The 19588-nt window shown below is 30.1% G+C and overlaps 2 protein-coding genes and 1 long non-coding RNA gene across 6 annotated transcripts; 2 read left to right on the plus strand and 1 right to left on the minus strand.

The window, feature by feature from the left end:
* The first annotated feature begins 1237 nt into the window (after nucleotides 1-1237).
* Nucleotides 1238-3087, plus strand: LOC108841541 (uncharacterized). Of its 2 annotated transcripts, XR_008938274.1 has the most exons (5): nucleotides 1238-1778; nucleotides 1897-2113; nucleotides 2302-2577; nucleotides 2667-2819; nucleotides 2918-3087. It is a non-coding gene; the product is annotated as an uncharacterized LOC108841541 (long non-coding RNA). The 2 variants fall into 2 exon arrangements; XR_001948147.2 differs by having other exon boundaries at nucleotides 2302-2819.
* Nucleotides 3088-4508: 1421 nt separating this feature from the next.
* On the minus strand, nucleotides 4509-11168 carry LOC108840822 (acyltransferase GLAUCE). The gene is made up of 2 exons (XM_018613640.2): nucleotides 10574-11168; nucleotides 4509-5573 (listed from the first exon to the last, which is right to left on the minus strand). The coding sequence occupies exons 1-2, from the start codon at nucleotides 11039-11041 to the stop codon at nucleotides 4683-4685; spliced, it is 1359 nt and encodes a 452-aa protein (XP_018469142.2). The 5' UTR covers nucleotides 11042-11168; the 3' UTR covers nucleotides 4509-4682.
* A 4419-nt stretch (nucleotides 11169-15587) lies between these two features.
* On the plus strand, nucleotides 15588-17317 carry LOC108841671 (uncharacterized). Of its 3 annotated transcripts, none has more exons than XM_056997029.1 (6): nucleotides 15588-15729; nucleotides 15807-15957; nucleotides 16032-16216; nucleotides 16295-16322; nucleotides 16394-16466; nucleotides 16986-17317. In XM_056997029.1, the coding sequence occupies exons 2-5, from the start codon at nucleotides 15879-15881 to the stop codon at nucleotides 16417-16419; spliced, it is 318 nt and encodes a 105-aa protein (XP_056853009.1). In that variant the 5' UTR covers nucleotides 15588-15729; nucleotides 15807-15878; the 3' UTR covers nucleotides 16420-16466; nucleotides 16986-17317. The 3 variants fall into 3 exon arrangements, with proteins under 3 accessions (XP_056853009.1, XP_056853015.1, XP_018469933.1); XM_056997035.1 differs by having other exon boundaries at nucleotides 17069-17317; XM_018614431.2 differs by having other exon boundaries at nucleotides 17104-17317.
* Nucleotides 17318-19588: the final 2271 nt, after the last annotated feature.

A 19588-nucleotide genomic window follows, 5' to 3' on the forward strand; every position in this document is an offset into this window, starting at 1 on the left:
ATATGTTTGACTCTCATATACTATTTTTATTTTACCATATTCTTAAAATTTGAAATGTTAGTTGTAAAAATAAATAAATATAATTGTTTTAGCTGTAAATCATTTGTGCTTTTATTAATTTTTAGTTTACATAGTAATCAGATTTATGTTTGTTATTTATTTTGAGTTAATAAAAAAAGAATAGAGAAAGTATTATATGTAGAAGGAAAGTTTATATAGTATAAATATATACATTTTTATATAAATAAAAAACTCGGTTCGACCGGTTGAACCGGTCTAAACAGTCAATCAGTAGCTTCACCGAGTCGGTGTCCGGTCCAGTTTTCAATATATTGGTTTCCATTTATCCAGCTACAAAGTGACTAAAATAATATTTATTTTTGATAAAATGAAAAACAGAGCACCAGAATTTGATTACAGCATAACAATATAAATGCAATCAGAATCTGGTCCGTGCTCGCACGGGGTCATAATACTAGTTGTTAAACTAAATTAATAAGAATTTGTAATTATCTACCTTTTATTTTATCAAACTTGTACAATCCTAAAGATAAAAAAAACTAACGTATTAGAAAACTGTAAACGTTAAGTAATAAGGAGCTAAATAATTGAAAAATAAAAAATCCCTAAAAATAAATAGCTCAAATAAAGAGAGCAACCAAACATAACATAATATGACATAACATATGTATAAAATAGTTTCAACAGATTTATTTATTCAATATGATCCTTAACTATATATTTAAAAGTTACTAATTTATTTAAATTTATAATTATAATAAAATGATTAAAAATAAAACATATTTTTGGTCCGTGCATAGCACAGGAAGTAACACTAGTTAACTGCTAAAACATAACACAAGATTCTTTATACAAAATGTAAGCACATAGCACTTTTATGGAAACCTTCACAATATAACTTCTTCTCTTTTTTTTTAACACATACACCAATATAGCCTTTTTTCAAAAAAGAACATGCACATTATAACTTATTTTAGCACTCGTCTGGTTCAGCGCATATTGTTTTTATAGTGCACTTTTCAGTTTAAGTTTAGGGTTACGGAAGAATTATGTAACTATATGCTAAACATGATCAGAAAAGATATTCATTTATTCATAATTTTTCATAAACTGATAACCATGCTTAATAGTATTATGACAAAACATGGATAATCTATTTATATAAAATAGAGTTTCTTCCCTCCTGGACGTTGACACGTCATCAATTCGTGTGTTCTGGTGGCGACACCTGTCCCTTTAACCAATACTCTGCGTTTCATTTATTTCATTTGACATTTTGTTTGGGCTTTGAATTACATGGGTTTTTGAATGGGTTAAGTCACTCGAAACGCGTCGTTTCTTTCTTCGATGGTCGACTCAGTGTTTTTCTCCGCCGTCGCTATCTGATCTCCAATACGAGGGTTTTGATTCATCTTCTTCCTCCGACTCTGATTTTTACCAAACGGAAAATTATTATCTTCTTAAAGTCCGCCTTGATTCCATCATCTACGATCTACAACTATTATCTGCTTCGCTATTGGAAGGCGGTGGAAATCTCAAACCTATAGAAAGGGGTCTCCAGCGCCATTAGTTTTCACATTTTTTTTTTGAATGATGTTTTCACATTTTCATATCGATGTACCACTCATAATACACACATAGAGCTAGGAGAACTGGCAACTTCCCAGATATTGCTTTCCAATTTTAAGGCTGGACGTGGCAGCCGAACTGTTGTACCATGCCTTATGGGAGTCCACATGCTGCTCTTAGATGCTAAGGTATAATTTTCAATGATTATGTATCGTGTTTGTCGTTTTTCACAAATTATGTTTTATGTTTCATGTTTCTCAACTTTTGTTTTTACTGACTTTGTTTCGTGTTTATCTTTTTTTTCAGTTTCATTGCTTCTGCTCTGTGTTTGCCTAGCAGACTAGCACATAACAACAACCGTGCAATAGCAAGGAACACATCTTTGATTATTAACAAAAGCGCAGATACCAACATTAGAATGGGTAACTGAGAAAGAAGTTAAGCGACAATAGGCAACAGCTTCTAGAAGCCTACACGCTCGAGTCTATCAATAGCATACCATTATATTTTACTTTAATCTAAGGTACATCATCCACATTTCGGTTTTTATCTATCCCTTTTGTTCTGCTATCTCTTTTTTGTCTCAGATCTAAATTATATTAAAAAAGATTCTAACTTTACGAGACTGTCTTCTGCTTTTAACCAATGTGTACTCTTTTAGCTCCTCTCTGTATTGATTATGTGAATAAACACGTTTACCATTGCTTTCAGGAAGTGGAAGATGATTCCTTACGCTGCTGGTGTCATTATCACTCTAGCTCTAACCCTTTTGGTCCGCAACGCTAAGAAAGACGAGAAACGAGGCGTGATAGTCGATGACGTCGGTGGAGAGCCAGGTCATACCGTTAGGAACCACCGGTTCAAATATCCCGTCAGCTCTCACTGGGAAGACATCTCCACACTCCCAGAGATCTTCGAGATCTCGTGCAAGAACCACAGCGACATGTTTTCCCCGGGACCAGGAAGCTGATCGCTAGAGAGGTTGAGGTGAGAAACTTCATTTGGGTGATTATGAGTGGAAGACGTTCTGGCAGACGCTTGAAGCTGTGTGTTGTTTTGCTTCTGAGTTGGTTCAGATGGGACACAAGTATGAGGAACATGTCGTCATTTTTGCGGATATGAGAGAAGAGTGGTTCATTGCGTTACAGGGTTGCTTCAGGCGTAATGTCACTGTGGTTACTATCTATTCATCTTTGGGAGAGGAAGCTCTTTGTCACTCGCTCAGTGAGGTTAGCTCTTTGCTTCTCTTCTCAGTTTGGCCATTTATGTTTATTTTAATGGAACACATTATTTGACCAAGCTGTGTTTATCTTTTTTTACATTTTAGGTCAAGCCCAAAGTTGAAGCTGAATCATCGGTTAAAAAAATGTTGTAATAGTAGAGTGGTCGAATTGTAGTCCTACACACAATTATTGATCGGAAACAGAACTAGATGGAGATATATCTTTGAAGAAGACATTAAGCTTAATGCTTAGCTCCAAACCAGCATTCAAGAGAGCTCGAGACAATTATTAGTTTTAGAAGAAAAAAAGTGAAAAAGCAAATTTAGTTCTAGACAAGTTTGTACTTTATAAAATGAAGAATAAAACACATAGATAAAATTGATGTAAAATAATTATGAACCTTAATACTATTTTAAACTAAACTTAAATAAAAATTCAAAATAAATTTTTACAGTTAATTTTACTTGCCCGCCCGTAGGGCGGGTTTGCTCTAGTGTTTCCATAAACACTCGTTTCTCATAAAATCTAAGAAGGATGAATTAATTATCATAGTTTTGAATATTAAATTATGTATTCATGAGCCGTTTCTAAAACCAAATTATTTATTACATTTTTATTAATAATTCTTAATGTAACTTCCTATATATATATATATATATATATATCTGAAATTATCAATAATTTTAAATTTGAAGATCTCCTAAATCATTGAACAATAAAATTTGAAATACATATTTTTTATTCACAAACATATATAAAAGCATACAAAAGATAGAAAATTTACTATATTTAACAATAAATTACTGAATATTTCGATACTATGAAAACATTTTTGACAAAGGTTAATTTATTTTTTGTTTTTCGGAACTATGAAAACAAACATAGATAATATGTTTTACAAAGTTTTTACTAGATTTGAATATTTTTATGCTCACAAAATTTTGTTGTAATCTTAAAAAAATTGTTACAAACTGAAAATATTTTTGGTGTTTCTATATCATCGTAATTTATATCATTTTTGATATTATTATGTTAATTTAATAATATCTTTATTTTATATGGTAATAAATCATGTTGTATTATTGTTACAAAATCTTTTAAACTTTATTTATTAAAAATTTAATAAAAATATACTTACTTGATACAAATAATATTAAATTTAACTAAAATTTTAAAATAAAACAGAATTTTGTTCAAAATATCCCAATAGTTCAAACATATCTAAATTAACTGATGTAATTACTAGATGTTACATTAAAATTAAATGAATTTACATACGATCAGAATATAAATGGAAATGGGCCTAAATGGAACAGGTTAAATAAAGTGGGTGTACCCATTTTAATATCTCTAATAAAGCATTTGATGCATTTTATTTAATTTTTAACATAAAATATTTCTTGTTTTAAAAGCGTGGATCAAAATTTAGTTGACAATTTAAAATTAATACATTTAGCAAATTCTCCTAGTAACACTACAGGTAGTGAATTGGAATGAGTTATTGAAATGCGTCTATAATCGTACTGGAATTTTTTTTTTGGATAAGATGTTAAATATCGGACTGGAATTATCTTTTTAAGACAAATTAAGAAAATCGATTTCAGAGTAACCAATTTAAATAAATTAAAATTTATTGACAATTTATATATGTATATATATTACAAAAAGTTTGAACGAAAAGTAGATGTACTCGTATAATTTATTAATTCTTTCAACTTGTTTTTATAAATAGATATAACCGAATTCAACTTCAAGCCCAACCAGACCATTCTGATTTTTTCCTCTTCTTGGGTCAACATGCATTATCTGTTGTTCTTTAAACTGAACAAAAAAGCCAACTCTTAAACCAGTATCACCTTTGCAATGATATCAGCAAAGGGTGTCTTCAAACCATTTCTGAAACATGGTCATCTCCTTAGAAGGCAAAGCGGCCAAGACATAAACACCTTTACCATCTCCATCAATGTCTGGAAACAGCAAAACTATGTCTTTCCGATGATACACAACGGGACAGCAATACTTTGGCTTTCCCCATGGATATTCAACCTCCGCAAATCCCAGTTTCCACCACGATGAAACCAAAACTTCTCCATGTGGAAACCCTTTGTACATTTCTCCCCAATCTATAGCGGATCTGGCGTACTCATTCGTTATCCGATTTGCACCTTCTCCTACCATTTCCACAATCTTCCCAAACGGTTCTTCGAGCAATACCTTACGTTTCGCCTTTGCGTACGCCGTTAAAACCGCGTTTCCCGTGTATGAAGAGGGAAGCTGAGGATCCAGCCTCCCTCTAATGTCCACCGCGTAAAGAATGGTTGATTCTTTTTCAAGATCATCCACCTCTTCTTCTTCTACTAAAGAGAGTGCCTTGCACCTCCAAACCAAAGCGGTTACGACGTTGAAACCCGTCACACGAACACAAACACTACTAATACTCTCCGAGGCCTTCTCCTTGAGCCTCGAGATTTGTTGAGAGGATAGCTTGAAGATGTTGAAGTCTAAGTGCTCTGAAGTAGCTTCGAAGACTGTTGTTGTCTCCGAGTCTTGGAATTGGACAAGCTCGTGGTGTGGGAATGTGACACGTGGTGGAGTACGAGCTTTGAGAAGAGTACGGTCGTTGCATGGAGGTGTTGATAAAGGCTTTTCACTTAGTAGAGAGGCTAAGTTGTCGAGAAATGTTTTGAAACTAAGTCCATCGAACGTTGTATGGTTTGTTGAGATTCCCATTGCAAATCCACCGCACTTGAATGATGTCACCTGCCAAAATATTAAATTTTGTAAGAAAGATTGATCATCTCCCAAAATTAAGCCAAAAAAGATTGATCATCTCCATGATTCAATTATATGGACCGAACTTAAGAAATTTTTCACTAGTAAACAACACTTTCCCTGGTTAGTTATAATCTACTAGATATTTATAGTAGTAGTTAAGTCCCCCTAGCGCATGGCAAAGCTGGTACAATCCTCGGAATATATATGATTATAGCAGACAAGAGTAACCCACATAATAGCTCTACATTTAGTACATAGTACATACGTACTAAGAGATGTAGACAATGACTAGTTCATACTACCACATTTTTTTTTTGGTCTAAATGTTAAGTTCATACTACCACATACGTTCATTAACTAGCTTCATTAGAAAATTATTACTAGGCAGTAAATATATCAAACAGAATGATGTCACTTTAATTCGGATTGCTTTATGTTTGGTGGAATCAATAAATGAGCAACCAATAAAGCAAGCGTTTTAACTTTACGCGGCACAAATAGATTTATGTTGCAATCATGTATTATAAAGTTTTATTAATACCACAACTAAATAAAGGGAAAATTGTCAATAGAGAACAAAAAAATAAGGGTGTTGTCCCTTTGGTATAAATTCTTTTTTGTCTAATTTTTCTCTTTTCTACCCTTTGTATTTCTGAAAAATAATGAAAAAAATACTTTTGTGAATCAAAAAAAATATTAAAAATATAAACAATTAATAAAACACCTATATACACAAGCTGGTATTTTTTCTTTTTTCAAAAAGTTAATAAATAAAAATTTGAAAATACGTTCTACTAAAGGTAGAATGTGCCTTCTACGGAAAATTGTATAGTAGAAAGCGATTTCTAAAATAAACACGTTCATCTAATATTTTTAGAACGTACATTCTACTATTTACTAATTTTCTAAAAAAGTGGAATGCGCATTCTACTAATTCTAAAAGCTATCTACTTTTCGTCCGGAAGCATCTTCTACTTTTATTAAGTATTCTAAATTTCGTGGAATGTATTTTCTAAAATGTACTCTTCCGTCTACTAAAAGTAGAAAGCGTGTTCTAGATTTTTGTCAATCTTCTAAACTTTTAGAAGACGCCTTCTACGGATAAGATTATCTGATTTTTGCGAAAATTAATGAAAATTTCAGTTAAGGAAATATTCTAAAAATCTCCTAAAAATATTCTAACTTCCTAAAACGTGTTATTTTCGATTTTACTTGTCAAAAGTTTTAAAAAAATGATTCTCTCTTGTCTTCTTCATTAATCTATGGTTTTTCCACTTTTTTTTTTTGATTTTTTTTTCACAAATTCTTGTTCTCTATGATACATATCTATACAATATGTGGTGTTTTGAAATTATTTGCAATTTTTTGTAAAGTTTTATTTTTATTTTTATAAAGTTTACAAATTTTATTTTCATTAAAAGTTTTATTAAAAACATTTTTAAAAGTTCTATTTTTATTAAAAAGTTAGATAAAATTAACAAGGTTATAACTGTTTTAAACTTTTTATAAAAATAAAACTTTGTAAAATGTTTTTTATAAAGTTAGTTTAAAGTTTTTATGAAATTTTTTTGTAAAGTTTTATTTTTATAAAGTTTAATTTTTTATTTAATTAAAGTTTTATTAAAAACGTTTAAATTTTTTATAAAAATAAAAATTTGTAAAATGTTTTTTAATAAGTTTATTTAATGTTTTTATTAAAAATTTTTGTAAATTATTTTTATTTTTACAAAGTCTATTTTTATTAAAAAAAATTAGCTTTTTATTTTATTTTCCCTTTTTAAAACGTTTTAAATTAAATTTCTGAAAAATTCTTTTAGTTTAATATATTTAATAAAAATTTACAAATATTTTAAACTTTTTATAATAAATAAAACTTTTTAAAACGTTACAAATATTTTAAACTTTTTATAAAAAATAAAACTTTGTAAACTGTTTTTATTAGGTTGATTTAACATTTTTTGTTAAAAAAAATTGTAAATTATTTTATTTTTATTTTTATTAAGTTTTACAAAGTTTATTTTTGTTAAAAAAAAATAAAAGTTTTTATTTTTATTTTCCCTTTTTAAACGTTTTTAATTATTATTTATTTTAAATTATATTAGCTTAATGTGTTTAATTAGATTAATTAAGGGTTAGTTTTGGGATTATGAAAGAAATTATACTAAAAGGACAACTAAATGATGGTTTTATACCATAGGGACAACCATGCTGAATTTTTGTTCCGTTTTGGCAATTTTCCCCTAAATAAATTGAGGTTAAAACTTTTTGGGAAAATTGCCAAAACGGAACAAAAATTCAGCATGGTTGTCCCTATAGTATAAAACCATTATTTAGTTTTCTTTTTAGTATAATTTTTTTCAAAATCCCAAAACTAACCATTGATTAATCTAATCAAACACATTAAGCTAATAAATTTTTTTAAACAATAATTAAAACGTTTTAAAATGGAAAATAAAAATATTTTTTTTAATAAAAATAAACTTTGTAAAACTTAATAAAAAAAAAAAAATAATTTACAATTTTTTAAAATAAAAAACGTTAAATCAACCTAATAAAAACAGTTAACAAAGCTGTATTTTTTATAAAAAGTTTAAAATGTTTGTAAACTTTTTAATTTTATCAAAATTTTTAATAAAAAAAAATTAATGTATTTTTATAAAGTTTGTTTAAACTTTTTATTAAATTTTTTTTGTAAAGTTTTATTTTATTTTTATAAAGTTTACAAATTTTATATAGTTTGTTTAAAGTTTTTATAAACACATTAAACTAAAATAATTAAAAACGTTTTAAAAAGGGAAAATAAAATAAAACTTTTAAAATTTTATTTAATAAAAATAAACTTTGTAAAAATAAAAATAATTTACAATTTTTTAATAAAAACGTTAAATAAACTTATTAAAAACATTTTACAAAGTTTTAATTTTATAAAAAATTTAAAACGTTTTTAATAAAATTGTAATTAAATAAAAATTTTAAAATTTATAAAAATAAAAATAAAACTTTACAAAAAAAATTTAATAAAAACTTTAAACTAACTTTATAAAAAAAACATTTTACAAAGTTTTATTTTTATAAAAAGTTTAAAACGTTTGTAACCATTTTAATTTTATCAAACTTTTTAATAAAAATATAAATTTTAAAAATGTTTTTAATAAAACTTTTAATAAAAATAAAATTTGTAAACTTTATAAAAATATAAATAAACTTTACAAAAAATTGCACCTAATTTCAAAATACCACATGTTGATAGATATGTATCATAGAGAACAATAGTTTGTGAAAAAATCAAAAGAAAAACTATGGAAAAACCATAGATTAATGAATAAAACAAGGGAGAATCATATTTTAAAATATTTTGACAAGCAAAATCGAAAATAACACGTTTTAGGAAGTTAGAATATTTTTAGGAGATTTTTAGAATATTTTCTTAACTGAAATTTTCATTAATTTTCGCAAAAATCAGGTAATCTTATCCGTAGAAGGCGCCTTCTAAAAGTTTAGAACATTGAAAAAAATCCAGAACACGTTTTCTACTTTTAGTAGACGGAAGAGTACATTTTAGAAAACACATTCCGCGAAATTTAGAATACTTAATAAAAGTAGAAGATGCTTCCGGACGAAAAGTAGATAGCTTTAGGATTAGTAGAATGCGCATTCTACTTTTTTAGAAAATTAGTAAATAGTAGAATGTATGTTGTAAAAATAGTAGATGAACGTGTTTATTTTAGAAATCGCTTTCTACTATACCATTTTCTGTAGAAGGCACATTCTACCTTTAGTAGAACGTATTTTCAAATTCTTATTTATCAACTTTTTGAAAAAACAAAATACCAGCATGTGTATATAGGTGTTTTATTAATTTTTTATATTTTTAATATTTTTTTTTGATTCACAAAAGTATTTATTTCATTAGTTTTCAGAAATACAAAGGATAAAAAGGAGAAAAATTGGACAAAAAATGATTTATACCAAAGGGACAACACCCTTATTTTTTTGTTCTCTATTGGCAATTTTCCCAAACTTTTTTGATAGTTCCTTACTTTTGATAATTTGTATATATGTTATTGTGTAAACTTCGATTAGCTGTGTTGGTTGAAAACATATATTTAGTGTTTATATAACTTCGTTTTTTTAAGAAAGAGACAAACAATGTTTATATAACTTCTTTCTGTGACATCTTCTAGTTTCTACATGAAGAACAAGCAAATATACTGTGTCAGATTTTTGTACACTGGAAAATTTGCAAACCTATTTGGCATATTCTGTATGCAGGAGAAGTTGTAACATGTCTGAATATACCTCACATGTTACTTGTTTACATGTTTTGTTATACTTGAATGATTAAAGTATATATGTCACATGTTACTTTTTTATATGTTTCGTCATACTTGACTTATTATACAGTCTGTTAAAGATATGAGTAGGCTTAGTAGTAGATCTCTAAAGAGAGTTTTGATATGTCCGATTTAGCTACACAATGCATGTGACTAGTCCACGAGTTTTGTTTGAGTCATCCAAAAACTCACGATCTTGTTTTCTTTATCAAAGTCTAATGTTCTTCAAAATACAAATCTCTCTGATTATTAGAAAAACAAATTGTTTGAATTATAATTTTAAGTCAGTTTAAAATAACGACGATAAAACCAATTAGGAAAAAAATCCATAATTGCCTAAATTCTGTAATCAGAACAGATTAATTAATAGTTCAGAACTTCAGATCAAATAAGAATCTGAAACTTTGATATATTCGTACACAAGTATTAATTGTGCATATAATTATTCGTACTACTAATTTATCTTCTTTCTACCTCCTTTTTTTTGGATCCAGTCTTTTATAAGAGTCTGAGGAAGTTCATTCGTGTTTTTATTATATGATTTATACTCAAACTTGTGACATATTTTGTTGGGTGATATATTAATACTCCACAAAAAAAAACAATGTGATTTGGTAAAGTATGTAGGTTTGGGAAGCAAACGTTGGTTACCTGAAAAGCAAACAATGGTTGATCATCTCTAGGTAAAGATTGAAGCTGACTTGTAACCAATTCAGCAAAAGCTGGATTCGGATAAACCAAATCTCCAAGTTTCTCTAAAGTGTACTCACTCTCCGCCGTTACAAACCCAGCTCCGGCACCGTTACAGTCAACATCCAGGCGCCCAGAGCTAGGGTTCAGACGAAGTCTCCCGGCCAAAAACTCGTAAACGTCCATTGCTTCTACCAACGCCTTTCTCAGCATCTCCGACACAATCTCCGGAGAATAATCTTTGTTTGGTCGGAAGAAATGAACCGTTTGGACATCAAAGTTGAGAACTTGGTCGACATTGGACAAGAACATATATTTTCTCTCATGGGTTAAGGTTTCTTCAGATGGGAAAATGAGTGATGATTCTTTGATCGTCACTTTGAGATCTTGAAGAAGCAATGATGAACATTCTTGGTACGAAGCACCCATTTTTTCCCTATTTCTCTTTCTCTCTCTAATTTAATTGTGTTTTGAGTGAGTTTGTGTTTTCGGGGTTGAAGCTTAATCTCAATTATATAGACTAACACATGGTGAGAGATGGTTATTTGCATGTGAATTATAGTATGAAATTATCCTTCGTTAGTAATATGGATCCGGCAATCAATGTGTTTACTTACAAGCATAAGATTTGATACTGGAATAGTTACAAGCAGTTTCGGGATAAGTCGACGTAAGTTTGTCAAACCACATGAAATGTTTTTCTTTAGAAGCAAAAAATGTCACTGTTGTTACTTTTTGCGTTGTGTTTTATAGATTTGGGAATAGTGATGGGCTTGCTTTGGTGGGTGTGAGGTAGGGTTGATGATTTATTAAGGATTTGATAGGAGATCTTGATATGTCGGTCTTAGCTTTACATATAATGCATGTGATCAGTCTTTTTCGAGTCAAAATCTGACTTCTTCATCTGGAGTTTATGGAATAACACGATTTTTTCAACATTTAATGTGCAGCATTTTATTTATTTATTTATTATATAATCCGAGGGTGTCCGGTAAATCGAGATCCAACCGACTAACTTCTTGGAATCTGTCCACTAGCACTATACAGATCCGGTTACTTGCAATGCAGATTAAATATTCATTTCGTCTGGACTATACAAACAAATAAATCTGAATTTGGTAGGTTTAGAAACCGGAATGCTTAGTTCTTTTCTAAGCCCGTCATACCACTCGATCATGCTTGTATGGTTAATTTGAGGTATTTTATTATAGTTAGAATCGTCGACGAAAAGGTTATCAAGTTTTTCCTTTAAATAAGGCTCATTGTTGGTCAACACTTTCTTTTCTATGTAAATGATTAAAGCCTTTCACCGGTGGTCCAAAATATCGAAGCCCATGTCGATAATTTTTATTTGGAAAAATGTATTATTCCTCTACAAACTAGTTGTTCCCAATTTTTCATACAAGAACTTTTAAGTTATGTCAAAAACCACATAAACAACGGGAAAATAGTTTATCCCCCTGTCATCAGTGATTTATCCCTCTATAAACTAGTTATTCTCAGCTTTTTCACATACAAACTTTTAAGACATGCTAAAAATTACATGAATAACTCTAACTATTGATTTTAAATTAATTCCCCTAAAACCGTAAACGGTGTTATTTAAACGTTAACTTGGTTTATGATAGGTAGAGAGCCGGTTTAATTTGGGTTGATAAAAAAAAATACTATGTCATTTTGTTTTTCTTCTTTTTTTTTGTCAACTGCTATGTTTCTTCAGAAATTGTTTTACTGTTCAGAAATTGTTTTACTCTTCATCATCAATTGTGGATAAAATTTGTTATTTTGCAGAAAAATAAAATGTTTTACATGATGCATAAAATCAATCTCTTAGCCACCAAGTCAAGAAGCATGAATATTGCTTCTCATGTTTCATCCTTCACCATCAAATGAAGTTTGAACCTAAAAACTAAAGCATATTCCTAAAACGAAAAACCCGTAAGTTGTATAACATAGAAAACATTATAGTTTACCTTGACAGCACAGAAGTAACATTTTCCTTGCATATCTCACAGCACCAAATATGTGAAGTAATCTCTTGTCCATTAAGAGTTTTTCACATTAATCTTCAAAATTGTTTGTTGCATATGCAACATCCAAAGTAATACCATCCCCAGTCTGAATCAGTGGCATAGACAGTACACATCACCAAACATTTTTCAGCCTACATATAACGACATTTGTGAGTACATTTATAGACTATATAGGAGGAATATGTAGAAGGAAGAAATCTTAACAAAGTCATTTACCTTAAGGAATCCTAATAATTCACGGATGCTTCTTTACGGCGCTAAACGCCATTTTTTCATGCTTATCTTGCTCACCATTGATAGTTTCCAGATCAAGTTTTTCTTCTCTTAACTCGCAAAGGGTAAAGGATTTCTCCTCTTCATTGAACCTTCACATTTATTTAAGTATACACAATTGCAAATCACAAATAAATAACCTTAATATTAACTTTGCAATTATTCAAATGATATCACTCAAATTACTCTAAGTAACTTTACTCTCACAAATAAGATGTTCAGTTGTAGTACGTAGGGATCGAATCCACAGAGAGCATGGACACACAATAAACTCAAGCAGTTGCGATTAAGCTAGACAAAAAGTATGAACGCAGTAAATATAACAAAGCAGTTGAACAAGGTAGTTGTTTGATTGATTGATTGATTAGTTGTTTTATGGAAGGATGGTTCCTCATGCATTTCATTGCCCAAATGGGAGTCTTTGTCTCCGAATGAAGTGGCAACTGGCTTACTCTTGTATTCTTCGCTCCCATTAAATCATCAAAACTTTCCAGTGTGTTATACCACCCTTGTCCTGAATAGGTTTCCTGATTTTTCCATGATCCATCTATAAAACACCATCTAACTAGGATAGACGGTACTATTGCTTCAACTGGTAGTCGCATTTGATCGATTCTCTGTGTAAGTGAAAGTTGTGCCTCAGCCCAAAGTAATGTCTCCGTTTCTACCAATTTGAGAGCATCTCTAAGATCAATATCCAAATTACTAAATACTTTGTTGGTTCTTCATTTTCATATGTACCATAAGATCAGTGCAAATTGATGATCTTCCAATTCCGGAGAAACCCTCCAAAATAAATGATCCATGTTTGCAAAAAGTGATTAAGTGGGAAAAATGTCTAGATTCAATGGAATTCGTGAGAGTGCCCAAATCTGAATCGTCAGTGGACATTCAAAAATACATGATTTATGGATTTTTCAGGTGCTCCATATCGTGCACAAATTGTATCCCCTTGTATTCCTCTTGCTCTTAAATTTTTCTTAATCGCTAGATATCCTGATACCAATTGCCATAAAAATGTTTTATTTTAGGTGGACAGTGTACTTTCTAACAAAAACCTTCAATGTAAAGACCGAAAGACCATTCTCTAGTAGCGTTTTTTCCTTGATATCCAGATTTAACTGTGTATCTCTCATTATTAATAAAATGTAATCCATCATGATCTGCTATTTGAGTTCGACGTAGTGGTTTACTTTCAATTATTTTCATCTTGAAGATCCACCAGGGTCTGAATTACCTGTAAATTCCATGTTCTCGATATTACATTGATAAGAGAATCCAATGTAAGGTCCGGGTAAAGAATTTGTTGATTTTTATTTGCTCGTCTCTAGCGAAGGAATGAGAACCAAGTATAATTTCATACTAAGATAGATGATCTTGATCTTACCATTTTGATTAGTCATTTCCTGACCAGGGATTTAGCAGGGACAATACTACGCTAGCTACGCATGTAATAAATCTATAAAATTTATATAATCTCAAATTAATGTTTTCGATTTATTTTACAAAATTTAAAACTGAAATCTAAAAATATACACATGTAATAAAACTATAAATTACATTTTTGTAAATTTTGTTTTTATCTAATTTCAAATATTTAAATTAAGTATATATATAAAGAATAGTGATTATATTTTTTTATAAAAATTCAAAACTTAACTTTTAGAAAAACTAAATAATATATAAAATTTAATAAAATTATAGAAACTTAAAATACATAAATTCTAGATGCAGTTATATTTCCTAAATAAAACATTTATAAACATAATTAATTTATTTTAAAACGCGAGTCAAAATCTAATATTTTCTTTAAAAACTATTTAGTTTTTTTTTATAGAAAATCTCCTAAATAACTTTTGTTTCCTAAATAACAATCAAAGTGACCAAATTATCTTTCATTAAAGGGGTAAACAATAATATACTCTCGTTTATAAAATTTTCTTAATTATATTTTAAATATATAAATTAAATAATTATTAAAATTTGAAATAATAACATCGAAAGTATATTCTTCATAATTAAATTTTACCCAATACTTTTGTCTTTTTGACATTTTTCAAAAAATAAAATCTCTAAAATGTAGTTTGATAATTTTTTTAATTAAAATATTGAGTAATACATTCTTAAATATATATGCTATCTTACTGTATTTGTAAAACAAAATCAAATTTTCAAATACAATTGCTTTCATAGACATGTAATTATATTTTTTAAATGTAACTTGTATGTATAATTTAGCAAGGTTTTTTTACTGGGCAATTGTTCATAATAGCACTTTTGAAGTTATTGTGTCCAAAATAGCATTCATTAATAGACTCAATTATTTTAGTACCCTTGGTTTATATTAAACAAAAAAAGCAAAAAAAAAGAAAAAGAAAAAGAAAAAAAGAGAAACTCACGATTGCGTCAATTTCGTTTCATCGTCTCCGGCGAACAACAGTATCACCATCTTCGAAGCTTTGAATCGCATCCCCCATCACTGCAACTAGAATCGATCCCATCCAATTCTACGCCCATGAGCTCGATCCCCGCTCCGGTGACGCGAGCTCGATCTCCGCTCCGGTGACGCGCCGCCTCCATCTCAGGATGAAAATACAAGTGAGAATCAGGAACAGAGAAGAGATTTGAAGGGCGCATGAGTGCTATAAGCGTCTCAAATCTTGTATCGGGCTCAGAGATGGCAGCCACTAAGGCGGCTCTACCTGTGTATGAATGTATCGAGGTCATTATCACTCTCAAAGATGTTTACCCCGTGGTTCAAGAGAACCTCATCTCTACCTGTGACTCCCGTTGTTTCCTCAAACTCCAACTGTAAGCAAGCTTTCTTTTGTATGGTGTCAAGAGTATATCTTACAACCGTTTAGGTAACTTAATACTTGGTATCGCAGAGCAAAGGGAGGGTACAGATAGCTAGATCTCTCTCTGTGCCTATTAATTTCAAGGAAGCAAGCTTAAAGAGAATGGATTCGTTCTTCAGAGTGATTCCTTCTACTTCTTGTGTAAAGGAAGGAGAAGTTTGCTCAAATGCATCTGAGGATGGTAAGTTCATGGTTCTATAGGTTTTATAATTGTATGTCTTTTCACCTGTAAATCTATCTTAATGTATTGAACAGAAACATGTGATGCTGATGGAGAAGACATACCTGAGGATGAAGCAGTTTGTAGGATCTGTTTGGTAGAGCTTTGTGAAGGAGGAGAAACTTTGAAAATGGAGTGTAGTTGCAAAGGAGAACTTGCTCTTGCTCATAAAGACTGTGCTCTTAAATGGTTCTCCATAAAGGGTAACAAAACCTGTGAGGTATGTGAACAAGAAGTTAAGAACTTACCTGTAACACTCCTAAGGATCTAAAGCAATCGAAATTCTGGTGTTCATCAGCTTGATGTCAATGGTTACAGCCTTACAGGTAAAAAAAAACTCATATACCTATCGTTCTTGAACAGAGTATTCTTAACCTTTTGTGTTATATCTCTACAGAGTTTGGCAGGAGGTCCCGGTTCTAGTAATCATCAGCATGCTCGCTTACTTCTGCTTTCTTGAGCAGCTCCTGGTAACCCGTTTCTACTGTTTATATAAACAACAAGAATCATTCAGTATTTATACATTTATATTAATGTAAAAAGAAAGCATTGTGCATATGCTAGATGACTTTACAAAACCAAAAAATAGAAACAAATATTATAGATATTGGAAAGCATTTGGTAGTTTTTGGATGGACTTCGAGAAATAATATATTAGTGTATCTCTATCTAGCAAAGTTTAAACCTAAAAAATGAAATGAAAAATATATTATTTTTGGTAGGCTCGTGAATTTGCTTATGACATTGTTAGTCTCTTGCTTGTGCTTGTGTTTGTGAAACTTAGTAGTGATTTGTGTAGTTTCGGGAAGGATTTGTGTAGTTTCAGGAAAACTTTCCAGAAAATTCGATGATAACAAATTTGAATTTTTTTTTTGCTTTGTGTCGTTCTTTTTTGATTATGCCTGTTGATATCTTTGGTAGCCTCTTGAATTTGCTTATGACATTTCTATACAATTGCTTGTGCCTGTAAAACTATATTTTTTTTTCAGGAAGAATTTGTATAATTTTAGAAAAGCTTTCCAGAAGATTTTGTGTTAACAAATTTTGAAGTATTGATTACTTGGTTACACACGATAGTAACACGATGGGAGTTTTATTACCTCTCAGGCTAACAGTACCCGAGCTGAAGTATCAGATTGTTCAGAGCCAAGGCAAAACAGTTCGAGATTTATGTTGATTATTGAAAATTTCAAATTTCTAAATGTAACAAGAAAGCTTTGTACATATTCTGTAACAAATAAAATATTTAGGAATGACTTCCTGAAAATTTAATATTTAAAAACAAGTAAATTTAATATGATTTGGATAACAAGTAAAAATATTTAGAAAGTGTTATTGAAAAATTATTATTTAATAAGGAAAAATGTTAGGATATCATGTATTAACCAGCTTACATATACATCATATTTATGATAGTATGTAAAATATTTAGGAAAGGTTTCCTAAAAATATAATATTTAATTAAAAATAAAATGTTAGAATGACAAGTAAAATATTTAGAAAGTGCATCCTGAAAATTTAATATTTAATTAAAAAGAAAAAAAATTGTTAGGATAACAAGTAAAATATTTAGGAAGGACTTCCTGAAAATTTAATATTTAAAAACAAGTAAATTTAATATGATTTGGATAACAAGTAAAAATATTTAGAAAGTGCTTATTGAAAAATTAATATTTAATAAGGAAAAATGTTAGGATATCATGTATTAACAAACTTACATATATATCATATTTATGATAGTACTAGTGGTTTTCCGGTGCTACGCGCCGGGTTCGTCAATTTTATTTAAATGAATTTACAATTTATCTTATGGTTTTTGTAAAGAAAATATGTTCGAAAATATGAAGATGAATATATGTTGAAAGATAATGATAGTTTTTGATCCATTTGAGGTTACCAACAATAGTGTCTTATTTTGTTTTGAAGTTACTTGGGTCAATGTGGAATATCATAAGTGTTGTGATTGATCATCTAAATAAAAATAGAATACAAAAATTGGTATTTTAGTTGGAATATCATAAGTTCACTTTTTTTTTATGTTTTGTGATGGTGAGGTAGGAGAAACGTACTTAGTGATATAGAGTAGAGTTGGTATTGTATAGATGTGAATATTTAACGCAAAAATAATTTATAAATAAGATTTGGATTTGTAAAACTCTATTATTGGTTTAAGTGAACTCTGTAAGATATTTGAACCGTTTGACCAGGCCTTACAGCCCTCACAACGGAGTAGCTCAGCTTATCTTCTTTTGAATCAAAAAGCATGAGACCTAATGCTTATTTGATTTCCTAGTACGACATCTGTGTGCCAACGATTTGAAAGTAATATCAATTAGTCACAAGCTAGAATGATGCAAAGATAGTAATATGTTACTGAAACCCAGCGAGTTATACTAAAAGCTTTTTTTTTAAACCAAGCAGACCATAAAAGCTTAGCAAGAAAAAAGTTGTAAATTTTAGGCTTTTACAAAAGATTATTAATAACTCTTGATTGTAATTATACCATCGTAAAGAACCAGTAACTGATACAAAAGAATATTTTAACTATCCAAACCCATTGAATTAGTTTTCAAAGCTAAAAAAACAAAGACAGGCGATGGTAGTTGGATCTTTTTCTCTCTTCAGTGCCTGTAATCAGTAAGAGAAACCATCATCAGATCATCATCATACGAAGACAAATATTTAGAGATAGAGATGGAACTTACCTGTAATATTCATAAACTTTGCAGTGATCAGATCAAGATTGAAGAAAAAGTATAAAAATGGAACTGAAATTGGAAATGATATGATACCTGAAAGTTATTGAATTAAGGCTTAGGGATCATGTCATTGAACTTCCTCATGTCTGCCCATGTCCCATCTCTACGGACTAAAACAATCGCAAAGCATATGAGCTTCAATGTGAAAGGAACTCCGGAGAATTAGCTTGTGAAAAAAACAGAGTTGTTGAAATGTAGAAGAAACTACTGCACGTTCTTTTACCTCTCGTCAACAATGGCGTCATGGGTCATAGCGAAAAGTCTTGTCATCTTCAAATTCAGAATGTGGCATTTTCATTAAGCATTCATAATCTGTTTTTTTTTTAATAAAAGAAAGCTTTAAACTTTACATGCCACTGTGGAACCTGAAGACTTTCACTGAGACGATGTCCAAAACTGGTGATGTGGTTGGCACTGATGGTTCTTGGATAAGTAGACTGCTTGACAAGAATAAACAATTAGTTCCCACAATCGGGTTTGTGAGATACGTATGTAGCAGTCATAAGTAACGGATTAAGTAGTCGGGGTTACCTTACTGTCAGTGAGGAGCATGTCGACACTCATAAGCTCTCCACCGTTCTTGACATTCTCCCAGAACCTCAGCAAACGGACCCGACCTCCGCCGTGTTAGAGCGGCCAGGCCGCATATCTGCAAAAATGATGAAGGAATTCGCCATTGTCAAAGTTTGTAGCAGAGACTATTCTTCTTAATTTGAGATAAATTGTGTTCTTCATCGTTGGGAGTTCAGAGATTTATAGCCGCAGATTTTGTCGGTTACATTAAAAGATGAAGAGCTTGATTGACTGCTTGAGAGTGGGAAGAGTGGATAATC

This window comes from Raphanus sativus, chromosome 2 (genome assembly GCF_000801105.2).
Source record: "Raphanus sativus cultivar WK10039 chromosome 2, ASM80110v3, whole genome shotgun sequence".
NCBI lineage: Eukaryota > Viridiplantae > Streptophyta > Magnoliopsida > Brassicales > Brassicaceae > Raphanus > Raphanus sativus.